This window comes from Ambystoma mexicanum, chromosome 9 (assembly GCF_040938575.1).
Source record: "Ambystoma mexicanum isolate Mex_15411 chromosome 9, UKY_AmexF1_1, whole genome shotgun sequence".
NCBI classification, from domain to species: domain Eukaryota; kingdom Metazoa; phylum Chordata; class Amphibia; order Caudata; family Ambystomatidae; genus Ambystoma; species Ambystoma mexicanum.
In genome coordinates this window covers 605,236,690-605,254,352 of record NC_090931.1, presented here as the reverse complement: position 1 = coordinate 605,254,352, position 17,663 = coordinate 605,236,690, and the positions used below count along the sequence as shown (strand labels likewise).

At 42.0% G+C, this 17,663-nt stretch overlaps 1 protein-coding gene across 1 annotated transcript in view; it reads left to right on the top strand.

The window, feature by feature from the left end:
• Window positions 1-17,403, top strand: part of CPD (carboxypeptidase D) — a 750,705-nt gene extending 733,302 nt beyond the window's left edge. The window contains exons 20-21 of the mRNA XM_069615245.1: window positions 11,245-11,344; window positions 12,024-17,403. Of these exons, the coding sequence (XP_069471346.1) occupies window positions 11,245-11,344; window positions 12,024-12,250 (327 nt within the window). The 3' untranslated portion in view covers window positions 12,251-17,403. The remainder of the gene's footprint in view (window positions 1-11,244; window positions 11,345-12,023) is intronic.
• The last annotated feature ends 260 nt before the right edge of the window (window positions 17,404-17,663 follow it).

Here is a 17,663-nt window from a genome sequence, read left to right as displayed (position 1 = left end):
GCTTCATTTTCAAGTGTATCCATAGCACTGTCCCTAGCTATCTGGCTATCTAAAATCAGTCCCTACCATCCATAGCACTCCCTTTGATCTAATGAACAAAACTTGTTTAATATTCCTGTCTCCCATTTTGTGAACCAGGGAGATAGATGCTTTTCCATTAGAGGCCCCTTCCTTTGGAACTCTATGCAGTCTCTGCTTGGTTCCTTATGGCCCTGGGCAATATAAATTCAAAAATCAAATCACACAAAATCGAGTTATAACTCAGAATCTTACAGGGTCGCCTTTTGCTCCTCCTTGGTGCTGTGAATGTTATGAATATATTTGAGGCTTGTGGATCTGCTTGGAATCACATGCTTTGCATAGGCTGACATCTAATGCTAGGTGCAGAGTATTGCATGACTTGTTTTTGAAGTTCAAAAAGGAACGTTGACTGGATGTGCTTGTAATACTATGCCTAGTGTGACATGTACTGTACCCATGGTCCTTCACACGTCCAGGTCCATTAGATTGCAGAGCTTGTAATCTTGACTACAATTCTAACTTACTTTGTTGTTGTTATGCCGCTTTCAACAGACGCTTCTTCACCGAACATCTCAGTTGAAGCATTTGCCAGCAGAAAATCTAGGCGAATTTATCGACCGGCTGCGTCCTACACCTGGCTTCGGCCTTTTAGTAGGGAGAGCGGGGGTTTCAACATTCTTACATTTCTTTAGAGAATACCTTGTTCCACTTTCTTTTATACTTGTCTAACTGTCTTAATATTCATTTACCATCATGGAAAGGACTCCCTTTACATTTTGTCCATCCTGTAACAAAATGTTCCTGTGAAAAGACGCCCATTGGGTCTGTAACCAGTCTCCACCTGTGGAAAGACACCCATTGTGTCTGTAACCACTGTCTTCCCCGTGATCACCCTGAAGAGCATTGTGTGTTTTGCAGGCTTTTTTTGTCCTAAAACCACAAAAGTTTTTGGGGCTGTGTGGTGGTGGGGGTAATGGGACACCAGCGGGAGGTTGGGGGGGGGGGGGTGCGCACTGGGCACGCACTGGTGGGCACCAGGGGGAAGCTAAAGGGGGGGTGTCCGCCGCCCCCAGCCTGGCTCTGTCACTGCTAAGACGCTCAAGGAGTGACACGCTAAACGGTTGGCTGCTATGCTATGCAGGCCGAATCCATGTCTGCCACCGGCGCTGATGACTTGGAAGACGAGCAACAAGGCAGCAGCGGCTCCTTTTCGTAAGCCAATGACAGAGGCGTCTGTAGACTCTCGCATGGCCATCCCTAGCCCGCAAGGCAAGCCAAGCCAAACGCTCTGCTATGGGGAAGTCTTCTGGCGACAGGGACAATCGCTCGCATACACAAGGGGGCATGCATCATAAACGCACAACTCCACACCAATCTTCGACAGTTTAATTGCAAAAGGTTCTAACGGCAACTAAGATTTAGTCGAAACTTAAAAATCTTCAGAACCCTTGTGTTCTGAGCCCGCTGCATTCCACGCTCAAGTCCAGCGCATGGCCCAGAAAACAAAAACTCATGTTGGCACCACAAAAATCTCAACCGTTCCTGTTTCCGTAATGCCAAAAGAGCCGTCAACACATTTGCATCAAAAACCGAGGGGAAAACGCAAACCCCCGAGAACTGCCTACACGTGTTGAGGCTACTGTGTCCCCTAAAACATAGTCTGTCACTACACCAGTGACTTCTCCTGGGTATATTAAAGCTACTAAAACAATGTCTCAGTCTCTACATCACAAGAAAGAATCTGTGGACCCAGAAGAAATTGTTTTTCCCCTTCCAGATACCCCTGGAACAGGTACATGGATAACATTGTCCATGGTTTGGTCAAATCTATGTTTCTCAATTATTCACATTTATGGATACATTTTAAATTAAACAGGAATCACTTCTTTTAGAAGAGGTTAACCCATTTCCAAAGTCACCTAAACTCCAGTTATGTCCTAGACATTCAGTTATTGATAACTCAGATAAGCCATCTAATATATTTCAGGATGACCATTATTATGACCAATTGCAACAAGACGAGGGGGGTGGGTGGTTAGGGGTACATGGCCAACTACACCTATTCATGAGGATGCAGATGAGCCAGATATACTTTTTGGGGACAATAATCCTATAGATCAGCCCGGCGACACATCTCCTATAGATGACCAGCTTCTTTTTAACGTCTTACTTAAAAAGGCAGCTGAAAATGTCCAAATTCAGACTCAAGAGTCGGTACCAGACTTTGACTTTGTAGGTGACATCCTAAAAGAAAAAAGGTCCATCAGCCAATCGATTCTTTCGTTGAATTGCCTTAAAGAGAATGGCATCTTCTCTGCTAACTCCATCCCTTATACGTGTGGTTAACACTGGGTTGGGAAACAAAATTCAAACCCTCACCTTCAGACCCTCTTTACATCCGGGGCCATGTTAAACCCGATTCTCTAGTGGTTAAAACTACTAGAAAACATGCAGGCGTCCCTTTATCAAATGCAGAAGCACCTCCAGATAAAGAATGTAAAATGCTTGAGGGAAAAGAGCAACCACATCTGTTGCTTACTCTACACACATTGCTAATAATACCACTCTCTTCCCCGGACATTTCTATTAACCCGCACCCCCCGACCCCCTTACTTACCTATTGGCGGTATACTTCGCTGTGTGCCGCCGACTCCTCCATCCCTCTGCAAAGCAGTTTCCCTTCACTTACGCGCATGGGAACCGGCGCCTCAGGGTCCTTATTTTTCTTTTTTTACTTCATCTTTGACTGAGCGGACACCCCGATTCAACTGTAACGAACAAGGTTGCGGGGGACACCCCTGCTCCCCTTGTTCGCTACAATGGTACAGAGTGGTAGATGTGTTGGAAATGTTCGTCCGTACGTAATTTTCGTACAGCCGAAATTCAAACAAATCTACCATTTGGTTTTGTTTTTTTTGGTTTTATGTACGGATTCCCGGTACAAGAATCAGTCTTGTTTGGTAAAGCTGTAGATGATGCCTTAGAAACAGCTAGAAACAACACAAAATATTGAAGCCTTTAAAAAAGATCTCCAACAAACTATATGTCCAATGCGGTATATTCAATACCCGCCTGTCCTTTTGTTCCAAAGGCCTCTCAAGACCCACACAGTCCGGGTTCTCTTCTGGCTCTTCTCCCTGGTACTCCTCACTGGGAGCATCATCTCACTGCCAAAGCTTCCAACAGTGAGGCTTTAGACTTGGGGAAAGGGTGAGGTAGAAGCGCAGCCACTCAAGACTCCTCTATCCCCACCAGCAAATGCCTCTCCTGTCTGAGTCCCATCCAATGCAACCCCAGTAGGAGGCCAAATTACTCAATTCACCCACACATGGGAGCAGGCAACATCAGATCAGTGGGTGCTAACGACAGTAACCAACAGATATTTCATTACATTTCTTCAAAAACCACACAAAGAGCAAGAAGGATGTCCCGAGAACACCAGCTCATTCTACGAGCAGAAATAAAGACTTCACTACAAAAAAGAGCAATGGAACTCGTCTGTTTAAGAGGTAAATGAGGGCATCTGTTCTCTGCGCCCTGCAAACAAGTATCTCAAACCACAAATATACAGGATGACTACGCTACAGGAAGTAATCCCACTTCTAAAACAAGGGGATTACATGGCAACATTGGATATGAAAGATGCATGCTTTCATATTTCAATGTTGTCAATGCACAGAAAATACCTAAGGTTAAAATTAGGAGCAAACCCCTACCAATTCAGGGTGCTACCATTCGGCATAGCCTCAGTGCCAAGGACATTCACCAAAGGGCTTACAGTGGTAGCAGCATCCTACGCAGACAGTCAATCCCATTGTACCCTTACCTCGATGAATGGCTGGACGCGCCATAAGCTTTTCTTCAGAACATTCAACGGAATAACGATCTGGCTTACAAACTAGGCTTCTCAATCAACAAGACAAAATCAAGTTGTGTCTCAAGCCAGGTAAAACAATTTCTCCGGGTATTCATTTGAACAGAAGACTCATTGGTCTTCCCCTCCAATGAGAGGGTATAAAACATGTTCTTCCGAATCCCACAATGTGTGTCCAGTCAGGTAACCATACGAAAAGCAATGCGCCTTCTCAGAATGATGACCATGTTCATTTACCTAGTGCCAAACGCTCGGTTGCGCATGCGTCCTTTCCAAGAGTGGCTAGCGAAACAATGGTCACAAGCGGTTAATGGGGTGATCTAGTGGTCCTTTCGCAGTCCCTTGTTCACTCCCTGCAATGGCGGACAAGAGAAAACCTTCTCAAGGGGAAATCGTTCAACACTCCTGAGGTACAAGCCACTCAATCCACAGACGCATCTCTCACAGGGTGGGGTGCATGCTATCTCCAACGCACCGCAAACTGAGTGTTGAAACAAACGATGGCACAAAAGCACATCAACCTTCTAGAACTATTGGCAATGCTCAAGGCCCTAAAAGTCTTTCAACACCAGTTTGAGAACAAGATCGCTCTAGTCTTGAAAAGACAGCACCACAGTGATGTACTTTCCAAGTCTGTCCAAACTAGCTCAGAACATATGGCTTTGGGCACTTTGTCACAGTATATACCTACTGTCTCAACATGTTCCAGGGGAAAACTGTCTAGCTGATGAGCTAAGCAGGAACTTGCAGCTCGCTTAATAGCACGAATGGCAGTTGCACAAAGACATCCTTCACAATGTTTTCACAAACTGGGGTCAACCAGACACAGATCGTTTTGCAACACAAGAGAACGCACAATGCCCAGTCTTTTGTCCTGGAATCCCCAGACAGTTAAAGGGGAATTGTCTGTGGATGCACTAGTCCGGGAGATTTGCATACGCTTTTCCTCCAATACCACTTCTGAACAAAATAGTCCTCAAGATGCACCAGGGACAAGTAGAACTTATTCTAATAGCACCAATGTGGGAGCGTCAACCATGGTTTTCATACCTGCTCAAGATGTATCTCTGCATACCAGTCAAACTTCCATCCCCTTACAACATGCTGTCTCAGCATCAGGTAACAACACTTCATCCATGTCCTCGAACACTGAACTTGGCTCCTGAAATCATTGAGTTTAGACATTTAAACTTGCCACAAAGAAGCATGGACAGCCCAAAGAAGCACACAAACCCAACATGAGGCTTTGCTGTTTCACTGGAACCACTTTGTCGTTTGATGCAAGACGTGTGCAAGACATGCAGCATCAATCCTATTAACTGCTCACCATCCCACATACTGCTTTACCTACTTTACCTGCTAGATTCCGGGGCTAGTCTTTAACTCCCTTAGAGTTAATCTGACAGCCCTTGCTGCATACACCACTTCTCGAAGTAAAGTGTCTTGGTGACAGGTTCCAGTGATTAAACCCTTTATGGAAGAGGTTAAAAGATTACACCCCCCAATGCAAATCCAACTCCCGGCAGGGACTTGAATATTGTACTTGGCAATCTCATGGGTCACCCTTTTGAACCAATACAGAAAACCAGTCTTGAGCATCTTGCTTACATTGTGGCTGTTACTTCTATAAGAATTAACGAACTGCAAGCTCTCTCAGTTGAAGATCCATTTGTATTTACTCACAAGGACAGAGTGGTTCTGCGAACAAATCCACGATTCTCACCAAAATGTATCTCAGTTCCATGTTTACCAATCCATAGAACTGCCAGCTTTCTTTCAAAATCCAACTAAATCGGCTGAAAAAAGCCTTCATACACTATATCTGCTCTCACTAGAGGCCAAAGTGAAAGTAATTATTGGACCAAGGATTCCTGCACACCAAGCCTGTATGTTAACCCTGCCAATCTAGAGGCAGTAGATTGACTGGGTAGAGAAATGGCCGGTACGATGATGGGGGGGGGAGTGGGGAGTTTCACCAGGTGAAAGGAGGGGGGGGGGTTCAGTCTCCTTTCCTTGAACATTGCAGGGGTGGGTAGATTGTTGGATGACCCAACATGGAGCTCCTTTATTCAAGGATTCAATGTAATTGCCCTGCTGGAGACTTGGGCTTTGGACCCAGTTATGCTCCAAGGATATCAGTCCATAAGTATTCCTGCGTCTAAGGGACCGAAAGGCAGACCATGTGGTGGATTACTGATCTGGATTCAGGTGTCCCCGGGCTGGGAGGTGAAGGTAGTTGGAACATACTCTGTAGATGTTCAAATGCTTATTAAGACCAATAAAGTTGTTAATTTACGCTTAGTTAACATCTATAATAGGCCATCGAGTTTGACTGGTCTGGCATGTCTGGGTTGTTTTCAAACTACGCTAACTAATGACATCTCCTCACTGCCATTAAAATCTTAAACTAGTGGTAGGAGATTTTAATTCACAGCTAGAACCACTTAAGGACTTGGAAGGGCTGTGGGATGACCAAGATCAGGACTGGGACATTCCAAGCATTGGTTACAGCTTGTCCCCTAAGAACGCACAGTTTGCTGTTCAATCATCCTGTATTATGTATAATCTAAATTTAAAAGCTTGCAATTGAAGATTTGTCAACGACCAACCAGCAACAAAAAAAAGACCTTTATTGAAGACAATGGAAGTACACTTATTGATTATATCTTCATTTCTGCAACTGCTTGGGCACGGGTGGATGATTTTAAAGATCTTGATGGGACAGAAAGTGACCATCTCCCTTTATCAATTTTCCTCTTGTGGGATATAGTTGGGGCGTTGTACTCGAGATATTGCTCTGGGTTCTCAACAGATTGAACTCGGGGGGGGATAGAACTTTTGCCCATTTCAGTGACTTGCGGGCATGGCTCTCAACCACAAACAGTCAATGCATGTTTCTATTCTTGACAACATAGAATGTATCTTTAATCCGGGGAGTGAGGATTTAGCAGTTTTTCAAAAACTCAAGGGCTATTTTCTACTGTATGGTTCCGTCCCCGCCGTAGTGATTAAATGAAAAGCCATGGGCAAGGCGGGATGGTATGATGGGGCCTAGTGTGCTGCCAAAAAAGAAATAGAATGATGAATTGGTGACCCGTTGGGGGTCGATGGGTCCAATTTGCGGTTGGTAATAGCAGAATATAACAATGTAATTCCCACAAAAAATGAGTTTGTGATGGGGAAATGGGAGAGCCTCCTTAACGCCCATCACTCTAGGGACAATGTGCTATTTTGGAAATTGATTTATGACAATGAGCTGAAACTGGAACATTCATTGATCTGTTGTATTGGAATGGTAGAATGGAGTTTGCATTTTTCAAATCTGTATTGTCCATCTTCTCTTCTGCACCCTCTAACCGCCACCCATTTTATGCAAATATAGTTGTGCCGTACATTACTGTCATAGAGGTTGAGGTTGCAATTGGCGCAGCAAAGAGAGCGGTAAAGCTGCAGGGCTAGATCTAATACCGACAGACCTCTTCAAAAATTAGATGACAATCTGGGCCCCCACGATGTGTCAGATCTTTAATGCCATAATGTCTACAGGGGTGGATCCCCGATTCTTGATGCAAAGCTGTCATTGTTCTGGTGTATAAAAAGGGTGGAATTGATAGCCCACCCAATTACAGACCTACCTTTCTCATAGGCGGTACTGTTAAGCTGTTTGGGAAAATTGCATTGAGCCATCTAGAACTCTGTACTGACAACAACAATGTGATTATTGTTAATTAGACCGGGTTTCAGAAGGGCCGTGGAACAGTGGGTCAAGGCTTTATACTTTTCCTTATAATCCAGAAGTACACTGTACTATGGAAAATGCACCTGTATGTGTTATTTCTGGATTTGAGGACAGCATTTGACTGTGTCCCACGCAAAGTTGTGGCAGGTGCCGGCAGCGCAAAAGGTTCCTCAGTACCTGATTTCTATATTAACAATACTTTATTCAGACACGGAAGCATGTGTCGATTATGGTTTGGGAGGCGAACAGACAAGTTTTTCTGGGGTAGGCTCGGGTGTTTGGCAAGGTTGTGTCCTGGCCTCACTTTTTATTTATTTATTTTTAACATCTGTGTTCAAGAGATTATAGATGCATTATTAAGTGGGTGCCAGGACTGCCCTAAATTGATCTCAACTAAGCTCCCGGCCCTGTCCTATGCGGAGGATGCAGTCTTGATTGCCACCACCCTGCAGGATCGGAAGAAATCTCTCTTTCTGAGGAAATGTAAGGATCTTGTTCTTACTGTGAACACGACTAAAACCAAATCTTTGGTTTTTAGACCCCAATTCAGGATGCATTTTTCGATTGAGTTGATGAGAGGGTGACACAATAGAACAGATCAACAGTTTCGATTACCTTGGAGTAAGATTCCAGGAAATCCCAGAATGGGTGGCCCAGGCCAACAGGGCTGTCACCATGCTGGAAAGGTTTAGCGGTGCAATTCTCTTTTTTTTTTTAATTCGTAATGGTGGCTGTGCTATATTGCTGGAACTGGAATTATACCAGATGCAGGCTTTGTCAGCAGCACTTATGGGTCACAATTGTGGGGGTATGCGAAGGTTGAGAAGATGCTTGCTAGAGAAAACAACTTTATGATGAAGTTACTGTTATTACCTGTAAGTGCACCGACGGCTCGAGTCCACTTAGAATATGGTACTACTCTATTGGGTGTAGAAATGATGTGTAGGTCAGCATCAGTTGGTTTAGGGCAGTGCAGGGATGCATTGCTACATATATTGTCACTTGATGGGAGGAAAAAGCTTGAATTGCCCATGTAAAAGATGTATTGACCAACTTGAATGTGAGTGAGTTCTGAGAAAACCTAGAGCCTCTGTGCTTCAAGCTTTAGTGGGCTTAAGTAACTTTCTAAGCAAAGAGCATGGGGATCGTCTCTTGCTTGCTGCCTCTAAGCTAAAGTTGGGCCTTGAGTATCTGGAACACAGACAGGAGTTTGGTTTTAAAGCCTATCTGGACGTAACCACGCCAGCATATGAGAGATTGTTGTACACACGGCTCGGGCTGGGCATCTTGCCCACTGCTATTTTTACATGTGCATGCAAGGGCTCTGATTCAGGTAAGGACCCAATGTGTGGAGCTGCTAAGGAGACAGTCACACATTTCCTTTTTCTTTGTGTGTTGACATTAAGACGTTTGTATTTGAGACCTATTTTAGGCTGGTATTTATTTGATTAGACCCACATAGCTATTTCTTCTAACCCAAAGTTTTTCTTTAGTGTTTGCTGCTGCTCGTTATATACACAGAGCTTGGCTGCTGATGAGGAGGACACTGATAAAGTGATGATGCCTTTTGGCATTTTTGTATTGTTGTTCCCACATTAAGTGTTTAGACTGTGAGCATAGCTCCCTAGAATTACAATGTTTTTTTAATGCTTTTTAGATTTAGTATGCATCTGTTATGTGGATGATGGTTTATGCAATATTTGCACTTGCATCATATGGATACGAATTCAAATACTTTTTAACATAGAACGTGATGTAATAACCTGAGAGTAATGCACTTTTTTAATGTTTTATTTGTGTAGGTTTTTATTATATTAACACTATGTATTTTGTGATATATTTGAACCTGATACCTTCTTGTCGAATAAAGGTTTTCAAAGCAAACATGTCAAAAGGGCCATCATGTATTATTTAAACAAGACAAGACCACTAAGAAAAATGGACCAGTTCTTTGTGTCCACACCTACTGGAAGAGAAGGTAGCCCCCCTTTCTCTAAATCAGATATTTCAAAGTGGATTGTAAGATGCATTGAATTGTGTTTTTTTTTTTATCCAAGAAAACATTAACTTTCACGCCTCGAGCATATTCACTTCGAGGCACAGGGACTACTCTTACCATTTCTTGCAAATGTACTTTTAGATGCCATTTGCAAAGCAGCTACTTGGAGCTCAATTCACACATTCACCCAACACTACTGGTTACATTCAAAGCAAGATTCACAGGCGGGACAAGCGATGTTAAGACATCTTTTTTTCTACTGTATTTGTATTTCTTTATTTGTATAGCGCGCCTGGCCCGAAGGCATCTGGGTGCTTATCTTAAGGTTATAATGATACATATTACAGGGAATAGCTTATCTTGAGGTTGCAGTGATACATATTACAAGTTACAGTGAATAGCTTATCTTGAGGTTGCAGTGATACATATTACAGGTTACAGTGGAGGGCAAATCAGGTAGATCATACAAGTTATAAGTACAGTACAATATATACAGTGTGAAGCCAAAGGAGGGTAAATATACAATAGTAGTTCCATAATATACAGTAATAGTTCAAAAATATACATGATATGTACAGGAGTGAGAAGTGTATGCTAACAGAGGCATCAAGGGGGTGCAGGCTCAGACAAAACTCAAACAAAAACTCAGACAAAACTTCAAACAACTCACCGCCTTCTCCAGGTACTGCTCGCTAGTCTGTGCAAATCATGTGATTCTAAGCAGATTCATAAGCCTCAGAAGGCATACATTATTTCCCATAATCATATTTCCTATTCTTGTATCTGCTTAGATTCACATGTCCCTTCATCCCCTCTTGAAGTTGAATGTATATAGACCTCTTACACCTTTCTTTTATGTACTCTGTTCTCACGCATGCACGTTATGCTCCATCATGTCAAAAATAAAATAATCTGAGGGACCTCGACGCATGAAAGACCATGGGTACAGTACACTTCATACTAGGATAGTATTACAAACGCACCGTCGATGTCCCTTTTCGAACTTAGAAAATCAGGCCTGCAATACTCTGCACCTACCACTAGATAACGGCTTATGCAAAACATGTGAATCTAAGCAGATACAAGCATCAGAAATACGATTATGGTAAATAATGAATGCAATATATTCCATGGAATTGTATTTTATAGATTTATCAAATTGTATATATTTTTAAACCTAAACAGCGTGAAATAAACCAAGTGTTTTCTTTTTTTATACAAAATGTATTTTATTGGATATTATGTATATTGATTTTTATTTTGATTGTGTAGTGTCTGCATAAAATCATAAATGCAAATAAATATAATTATGTGGACTACTACTACATCACAATACTCGTAAGTTTGAATAATCATGCATTAACCGAACACCACAAATCATTACTAAACAATACAGATTCTTTAGATAAAGATGAGATTCTTGTTGGATCACATAAAGCACATTGTTTTTTTTTTAAGTCTGCTGAAAATGTTCAAACTCTACATTTGGTCTTAATAGTAACACACCTTATGTCTCTCTATTCATATGTATACCCTGTTCCTTCACAATCTGAACTGTCCCAAAGCCACAACTGCTCCTATGATCTGAGCCTGCTTTTCTTGCCTTTACAGGTCCTCGTCAGGCATGATGCTGCCAGTTCTGTGGCAATCGTTTTTAACATAGATAACCGTATCTTTGGTCTTCCTCGGGAACTTGTTGTGACTGTAGCTGGTAAGACAATCTGTTGATAGTAAATGCTCATACATTGATTTGTTATGGATATCCAAAGTGGAAGCGAAATTTCCTGCTCCGTCTGTACATCTGTTTTGATGACACATTACCATCTACATGCATGCAATTTATTTCTTTGTGGCTGCCTTTTCTAATTTCTTCACCACACCCACTCTCTCTGAGCAGATCATTTGTTACTTGTAAAGTGCTATATTTTTGGCTGTTAACGGCAGAGTTTTTCTGGTTAGTAAATTGATGTAGAAGTGCATATGAAAGTGAGTGCATATTAGCTAACGAAAAACAATAGCCCAAAGAAGGATTGTAAACCAAATTCCTTAGGCAACGCCTTATACGGGTAAGCTTAAAACCTTTTTTAATTCCTTTCCTTGATTATTAAATCCTTCTTTCTAATTACAATAGTTATTTTTGGAATAACTTTTTCTGCTCATACCTTTTGCAACTTTAAATGTTCCCTGCGCAACTCCATCAGTTTTCTTTTTTTAACACTGTTTGATTTTGTCAACAATGTTGTTGATTTTGGCGTAAAACGTGCTTTCCAGCTAAATGGTCCTATCCTGGCCGCCCAAATATTTCTGCTGCCTGTGCTTATTTGGATTTGGTTCTATTTTGCACGTTGGTTTCTTTCTGCCCTTTTATATTTTGTTTTCTAATTTTTTAGGGGCCACCATGTCTGCCTTGGTGCTGACAGCTTGCATTGTGTGGTTCGTCTGCTCCATCAAGTCTGGTAGGCACAAGGATGGCTTTCATCGCCTGCGTCAGAACCATGATGATTATGAGGATGAGATTCGTATGATGTCCAGTGGCTCCAAAAAATCTCTTCTCGGCAACGAGTTTCAGGACGAGACTGACACGGAAGAAGAAACTCTTTACACAAGCAAACACTGACATTTACTGAAATCTGAACTCTGTGCACAGAGCCACTGAAGGTGGTGGGCAGTGTCCCTTATCGATGGGTGCAGGGATTGCCAGATCTTTACTGGATGGGGGTAACATCCAGGCAGGCAGCAGGCTGTGCTAGGTCTGAGGTTTATGAAACTCCCATCTCTGGCACCCTAATTAGGGGAAGTTCCTGCCTGTGTACTGGTGGCACAGGCAAATCTGCCCACCAGAGGCTGCCATATAAACTCAAATACGTCGGTCAAAAAGAAAACTTTTATATGTTTGCAGGGTCATGTTGCAGAAAGCTCACAGGTCAGATGAGCCTATGAATTCATATTTAAATATTTGGTTGTGAAAGTTTCAATTGTAGTCTCTACAGGACTCGGAAATCATGTTTGGTAGTAGATTAGTTGCTGCTGTGGTCTGAAACTTTTAAAAGTTCTTTACGATTTCAGTAGTTAGAAATCTTCCGTTTGATGTAGTAATACTAGAAGACCCTTAGTTGTCAGTTGACAGGATTTCAAAATAGCTGGTAGGTTTCTATGAGGCCTGTTTGAGGTGGGCTGAAGAGAGTATTAATCTCCATTGACGTGGGGTATTGCCTTTGCACGTTGATTAGCTGTAGTTTAGCTCTGTTTCCTCCAATGAGGGTGGCAAAGGGGCCTAGTTCTGGTTGGCCTGAGCCTAAGGTCATCTTTAATGGAGTTCATTTCTGTGATCTGAAGCATGGTTGAACATGGTTTGGCTGCAGAGCTGCACATGAGTGGTGACTTGAAAAGCTTTGAAGAGAAACCTTGCCAAAATACTTGCCTTAGCTCTTCTGGTTTTGATAAAATTGTTTGCAGAGCTCATTTTAAGGCCTGCAGCAAAGCAGGCTATTTTGTGGCATGCACAAAGGGTCCAGTAAGGAACTGTCCAAATGGAAATGTTAAATTTCCCTGCATGGTGAGCTTGTCACTCCCAGCACTGAACTACAGCAAAGCAACTCCCGCTAAGCATTTTATTTCATTCCCTTAAGTAAAATGACAGTTTTATTCTCCAACAGTGGTGGCAATGCCTTTTGAAGAAATAATATAAACTAAATCCTGCTAATTCACTGTCGAAGGGTTTTACATGTAATCATGAGTACCCTCAGAAACAGAGCAGAATTTATGCTCAGCAGTTTCTCTAGGATGTTGAGCTGAGGTGGTGGTGTTTTAGGTAGGCTAACCATGTGCCTTTTTGGTTTTTACCTTCAGCAGCACACCTCCTATTGTGATGTTTTCCAACAGTTTAATTCTCGGATGTGTGTGTGCTACAAATCCTGTCCATCGTTTTACATTACCATGATTTTTATATTACATTGACAGACCCTGTGTTATGGAAGAAACCGATTCCGCAGCAACTTGTGGGGCAGTTGATTGTCTGATCACTGGAGCTCCACGCTTAAACTTCACTTGCGTTGTGAGTGGCATTGCCAAGCTACAGGCATCAGGAGCGAAAAGTGTTTGACTCCATGTTCTAGTTCATTTGAGTTGGTAATCCTACTTGATTTTCAAGCAATAATCTGACTATTGTTGTGAGGCATAGGGCCCAAGCATGATGCGGTACGTAATCGCATCACTGCAGCTGAACACTGATGCGAACAGCCCAGTCCTATTTGCACATAAAACAAGTGCTCATTTCCATTGAGAAGACCATTTGGGTCAGGATGCTCAATCTAGGTTTTACTAGTCTAATTTGCACAAAGCCTCAGACTGTGGGGCGCTGTGTTCCCATTTTACACTTACTACTGTTCAGTAGATCATTTCTGTTTCATGGTGTACAGCATATGTGATATGTTTGTAGTGCCCTTTTTTAATGTAGTAAGAGAACTGTATCCAAACTATCAAAGTCTTTGTTTTGAGAATCCACTTCTTTTCAACTTCCATACACTTGTGAAATAGGTGCACAAGGAAAGGCAATTTGAAAGAGTTTGCCTAATCTGATAGCCTATGGAGCCTCCCCTCCATCAGGCTGTCTAGTGTAGGTCCTGTCTTTTCCTTTGAAAACCTCACATTAGTATGTCCATACTACAACCTTTGCATGAGAACAAGAACACTGTACCTCCTTCATTAGGACCTCCCATACATTACCCCGGTTTGTCCAATTGGGGCAAACGTTTAATGTATTTTTAATGCCTTTTTTCAATTTGTGCCTGAATTGGTTAATTTGCTGCATACACTGATGAATGTGTGTTACTTAAAGTAGCCCGAGCTATGTAAGAATTGGGTCTTGGAGTTCTGTTTTTTTTTAATTAAATTTTTGGGGCATGTGTAGACTTGATCATCTATTTTCTATACTGGATCAGTACGATTCTAGAGTATCTCAAAGTTTCCACTTTTTTGTGTGGTCAAAATATCCATCCCTCTAAAATTTGAACCGCCACTTTGTCAATTGTGGGTAGGGACAGAATACGACCTGATGATTCTGGTGCCATAATCCCATAAACAAGTGGTGTGAGGTTCATTAAAATAATTTTGGTTGATCAGGTTAGTTTCTTGGGTTCAATTCCACAATATGAGCTACTATTGCCCTGTTAGAATGTGACCAATTGCCTTTTGAAACTTATGTTTGGAACACACTGTCAGAGTTTTCACAGTAGGGGTGTGGGCGGGTTGAATACATCCAAGAACTGCCTTCGACAAGGACGCTTTATTTCTGAGTTAGGTTGGCTCGCTGATGCTTGTGAAAGTGCTTACTTGGATATTTTGATAAATCTGTCCCTTTCGGTACAAATCAGGAGAAACATTTGCGAGTGCACATTTAAGGGCGTATTTCTCATCACATGGGGCATGACCAATTGACACCTTGTTTAATAGGTAAGGGTTTAGACCTAATGAGGACTTTTTGATGTTTTAGTGGCTCTGGTTAACCCCTTTGCATGGCCCTTTTTGCTGCAATTTTCACATTTATTATGAGGGGGAAGCACCCACATCGCTCTCCCCACCCGTCCCACATACACCCAGTAGCCCAAATATAATTGGCCTGATAAAGCTTTGCTAAAAAGTAAATGGGAAAATTGTATGCGTTGAACTTGAATTATAACCTTTTATTTACTGTTTGAATCCCACTCCAAAGGATATATTTCCCTGATAAATCCTGATGTGGAAGGTCTAGATCATCCATGCTGGCAATCTTTACTGCCATTATAACCCTTAGTTCAAATATATACTTTTGGAATCTTTTATAGTAAAGCTGTGGGATCCTACAGACCTAGCCAATAGATGTTATTGCCTTTCGCACCCTTCATATGAAGGGCCATGCTTTAACTTATTACATCAATGACCCACAAGTAGTGTGCCACTACCCTAGGCTTGATTATGTACAATATTTTGCGTGCGGTCCAGAATGGTGAGCCACCATATCCTGGATCACAAAATACTCTTCCACTTTCCCTCTGCGATGAACCTGCCCATCTGGCTTTCCGCTTTTTGCAACTTTGGAACCTTTCGTTTGAACCACGGATGCTGTTGCATTTGCTAAAAACGAAAAGGATGGTTACTGCGGTCACTCTGGAATGTCACTCTGCCCTAGAATTTGTTCATATGGGTTTCAAATTTAGCCGAATGTATATAGTTTTTGTGCGATTTATTTGATTCATGATTTTAAAATGTTGAGTACCACAATATTACCTTTGTGGGCCAGTTGTTTGAGTTTTTTTAACGCTGGCATTTATTTTTAACAGAACAGCCCAAGTATTTGGGTTTATCATCTGGTACAATAAACCCATTATTGGCCAGTAGGTCACAGCTCATACACTGTCAAATCCTGCTTCAATAAGTATAGAATACTGCTCTCCCCGCCCACTTGTCCAAAGGCATAGAACAGAATTGTGAGGGATAGGGCGCCTGTTGATTGTATATATGTGTAACTGAAAAGTTTGTAGGGTGCATGCAAACAATGTTTCCTGGTGCATTGCTTTTCAGCTTTTCTTTGGCTTTGTTCTAAATGCCAAATGTGTATTTTAAGGGTGGGGTTTGAGGAGTATGGTCACCTTTTTGCACTTTTCATGTAAGCCTGATTTTTGTCCAATCGGGTGTTTTCTACGGTCTTGTTAAACTAATGCTTTGTTTGCTTGTTTTTTGTCGGGCGAGCATACCATCTTTAAGGCATTTCCGAGCTCTAAAACATTGTAATTGTGAAAAATGTCTAAAACAAAGCGTGATCCAGCCGATTGCAGAAAGAGTGAGCATGAATCAAGGAATGTCTGCTGAGTAATGGTTTTAGTGTATTCATACTTGGGAATGCCAGCAGGTACCCCCAATGGATCTTCATGAAAAATCATATAGAGCCCCGAGAAGTGAAGGGCTCATTTACAGTAGCTGTCTTCTCATGGCACTGTTTTGACCATCTGGGATTTGCATCCGGGGAACAGCGCTTAGCCAGTCAGGTGGCTGGAAACATGGGTGAGAACTGCCAGTGGGCCATTACTGGGCCTGTATGTACCCCGACAAAGAGGCGATTGCTGCATTCCTGTCTGGGCATTTAACATTCTGCTTCCCCCAGTCTGAGCACTAGTATTGTTGCAAACCTCAGCTATGTCTGTACATTTTGGAGGGAAAAACATGAATGTATAGTAAATGGGAAAGCATAACCTGTAGACGGTGCTTTTCTCCTGTTAGATCAAACATTTTGTCAAAGTAGCTAATGCAGTGCCTGCATTCCTTTTCAAACAGTGAAACTGTGCCTTCAGCCACTCAGTACCAATATTGTTCTTGTCTGAATGGAAAATTGACCTAAAGTCACTTTCAAATGGGTAAATGAAATTGGTGAACCCTTTCCCCAAAATTTAACATTTTCCTTTATTCATGTGCAGCTTTGCACTCCGTTTTATCTTCTCAACACAAGTGGAATAACTGACTTTCAAATGAAATGGTATGTACTGGGCAGTCCTACCTCTGCTCCACCCTTTGAAAAGACATACACCTGGGTTATTTACTAAGTGTTTAAACTATTTGATCTCATGCACTGTGCCTTGGGGAGCACATTAAAGGGGATGAGAAAAATAGCTAAACTGTTAATTGGCAGATCATGAATAGTAATTTACATGTCAGCAGCTCCTATGTAGTTTTGCTTGATTTTCGGGAGGGGTTTTGTATTCCAAGGTCTAATATTCTGTATAAAAATGTATTTCACAATGTGTTTTGTCTTTATTGCAAGTTTTGAGACTGTTGACTTCAAATGTTATTAAAGGAAGGGGAAACCTGCTGTTCAATGGGACACGGAATGGTTTTCATAGGGATTTCTGTTTGAAGGACTTTGTGGAACAAACTTGTTCTCGTATATCCATTCCCCTTTGTTCCACAGTTTTTTTTTGGGGGTGGCGGTGTTAACCCTGGAAGAAGGGGACTGGATCACTACTACCACAGCATTTAAATAAAAGGTAAATATTTTTGTT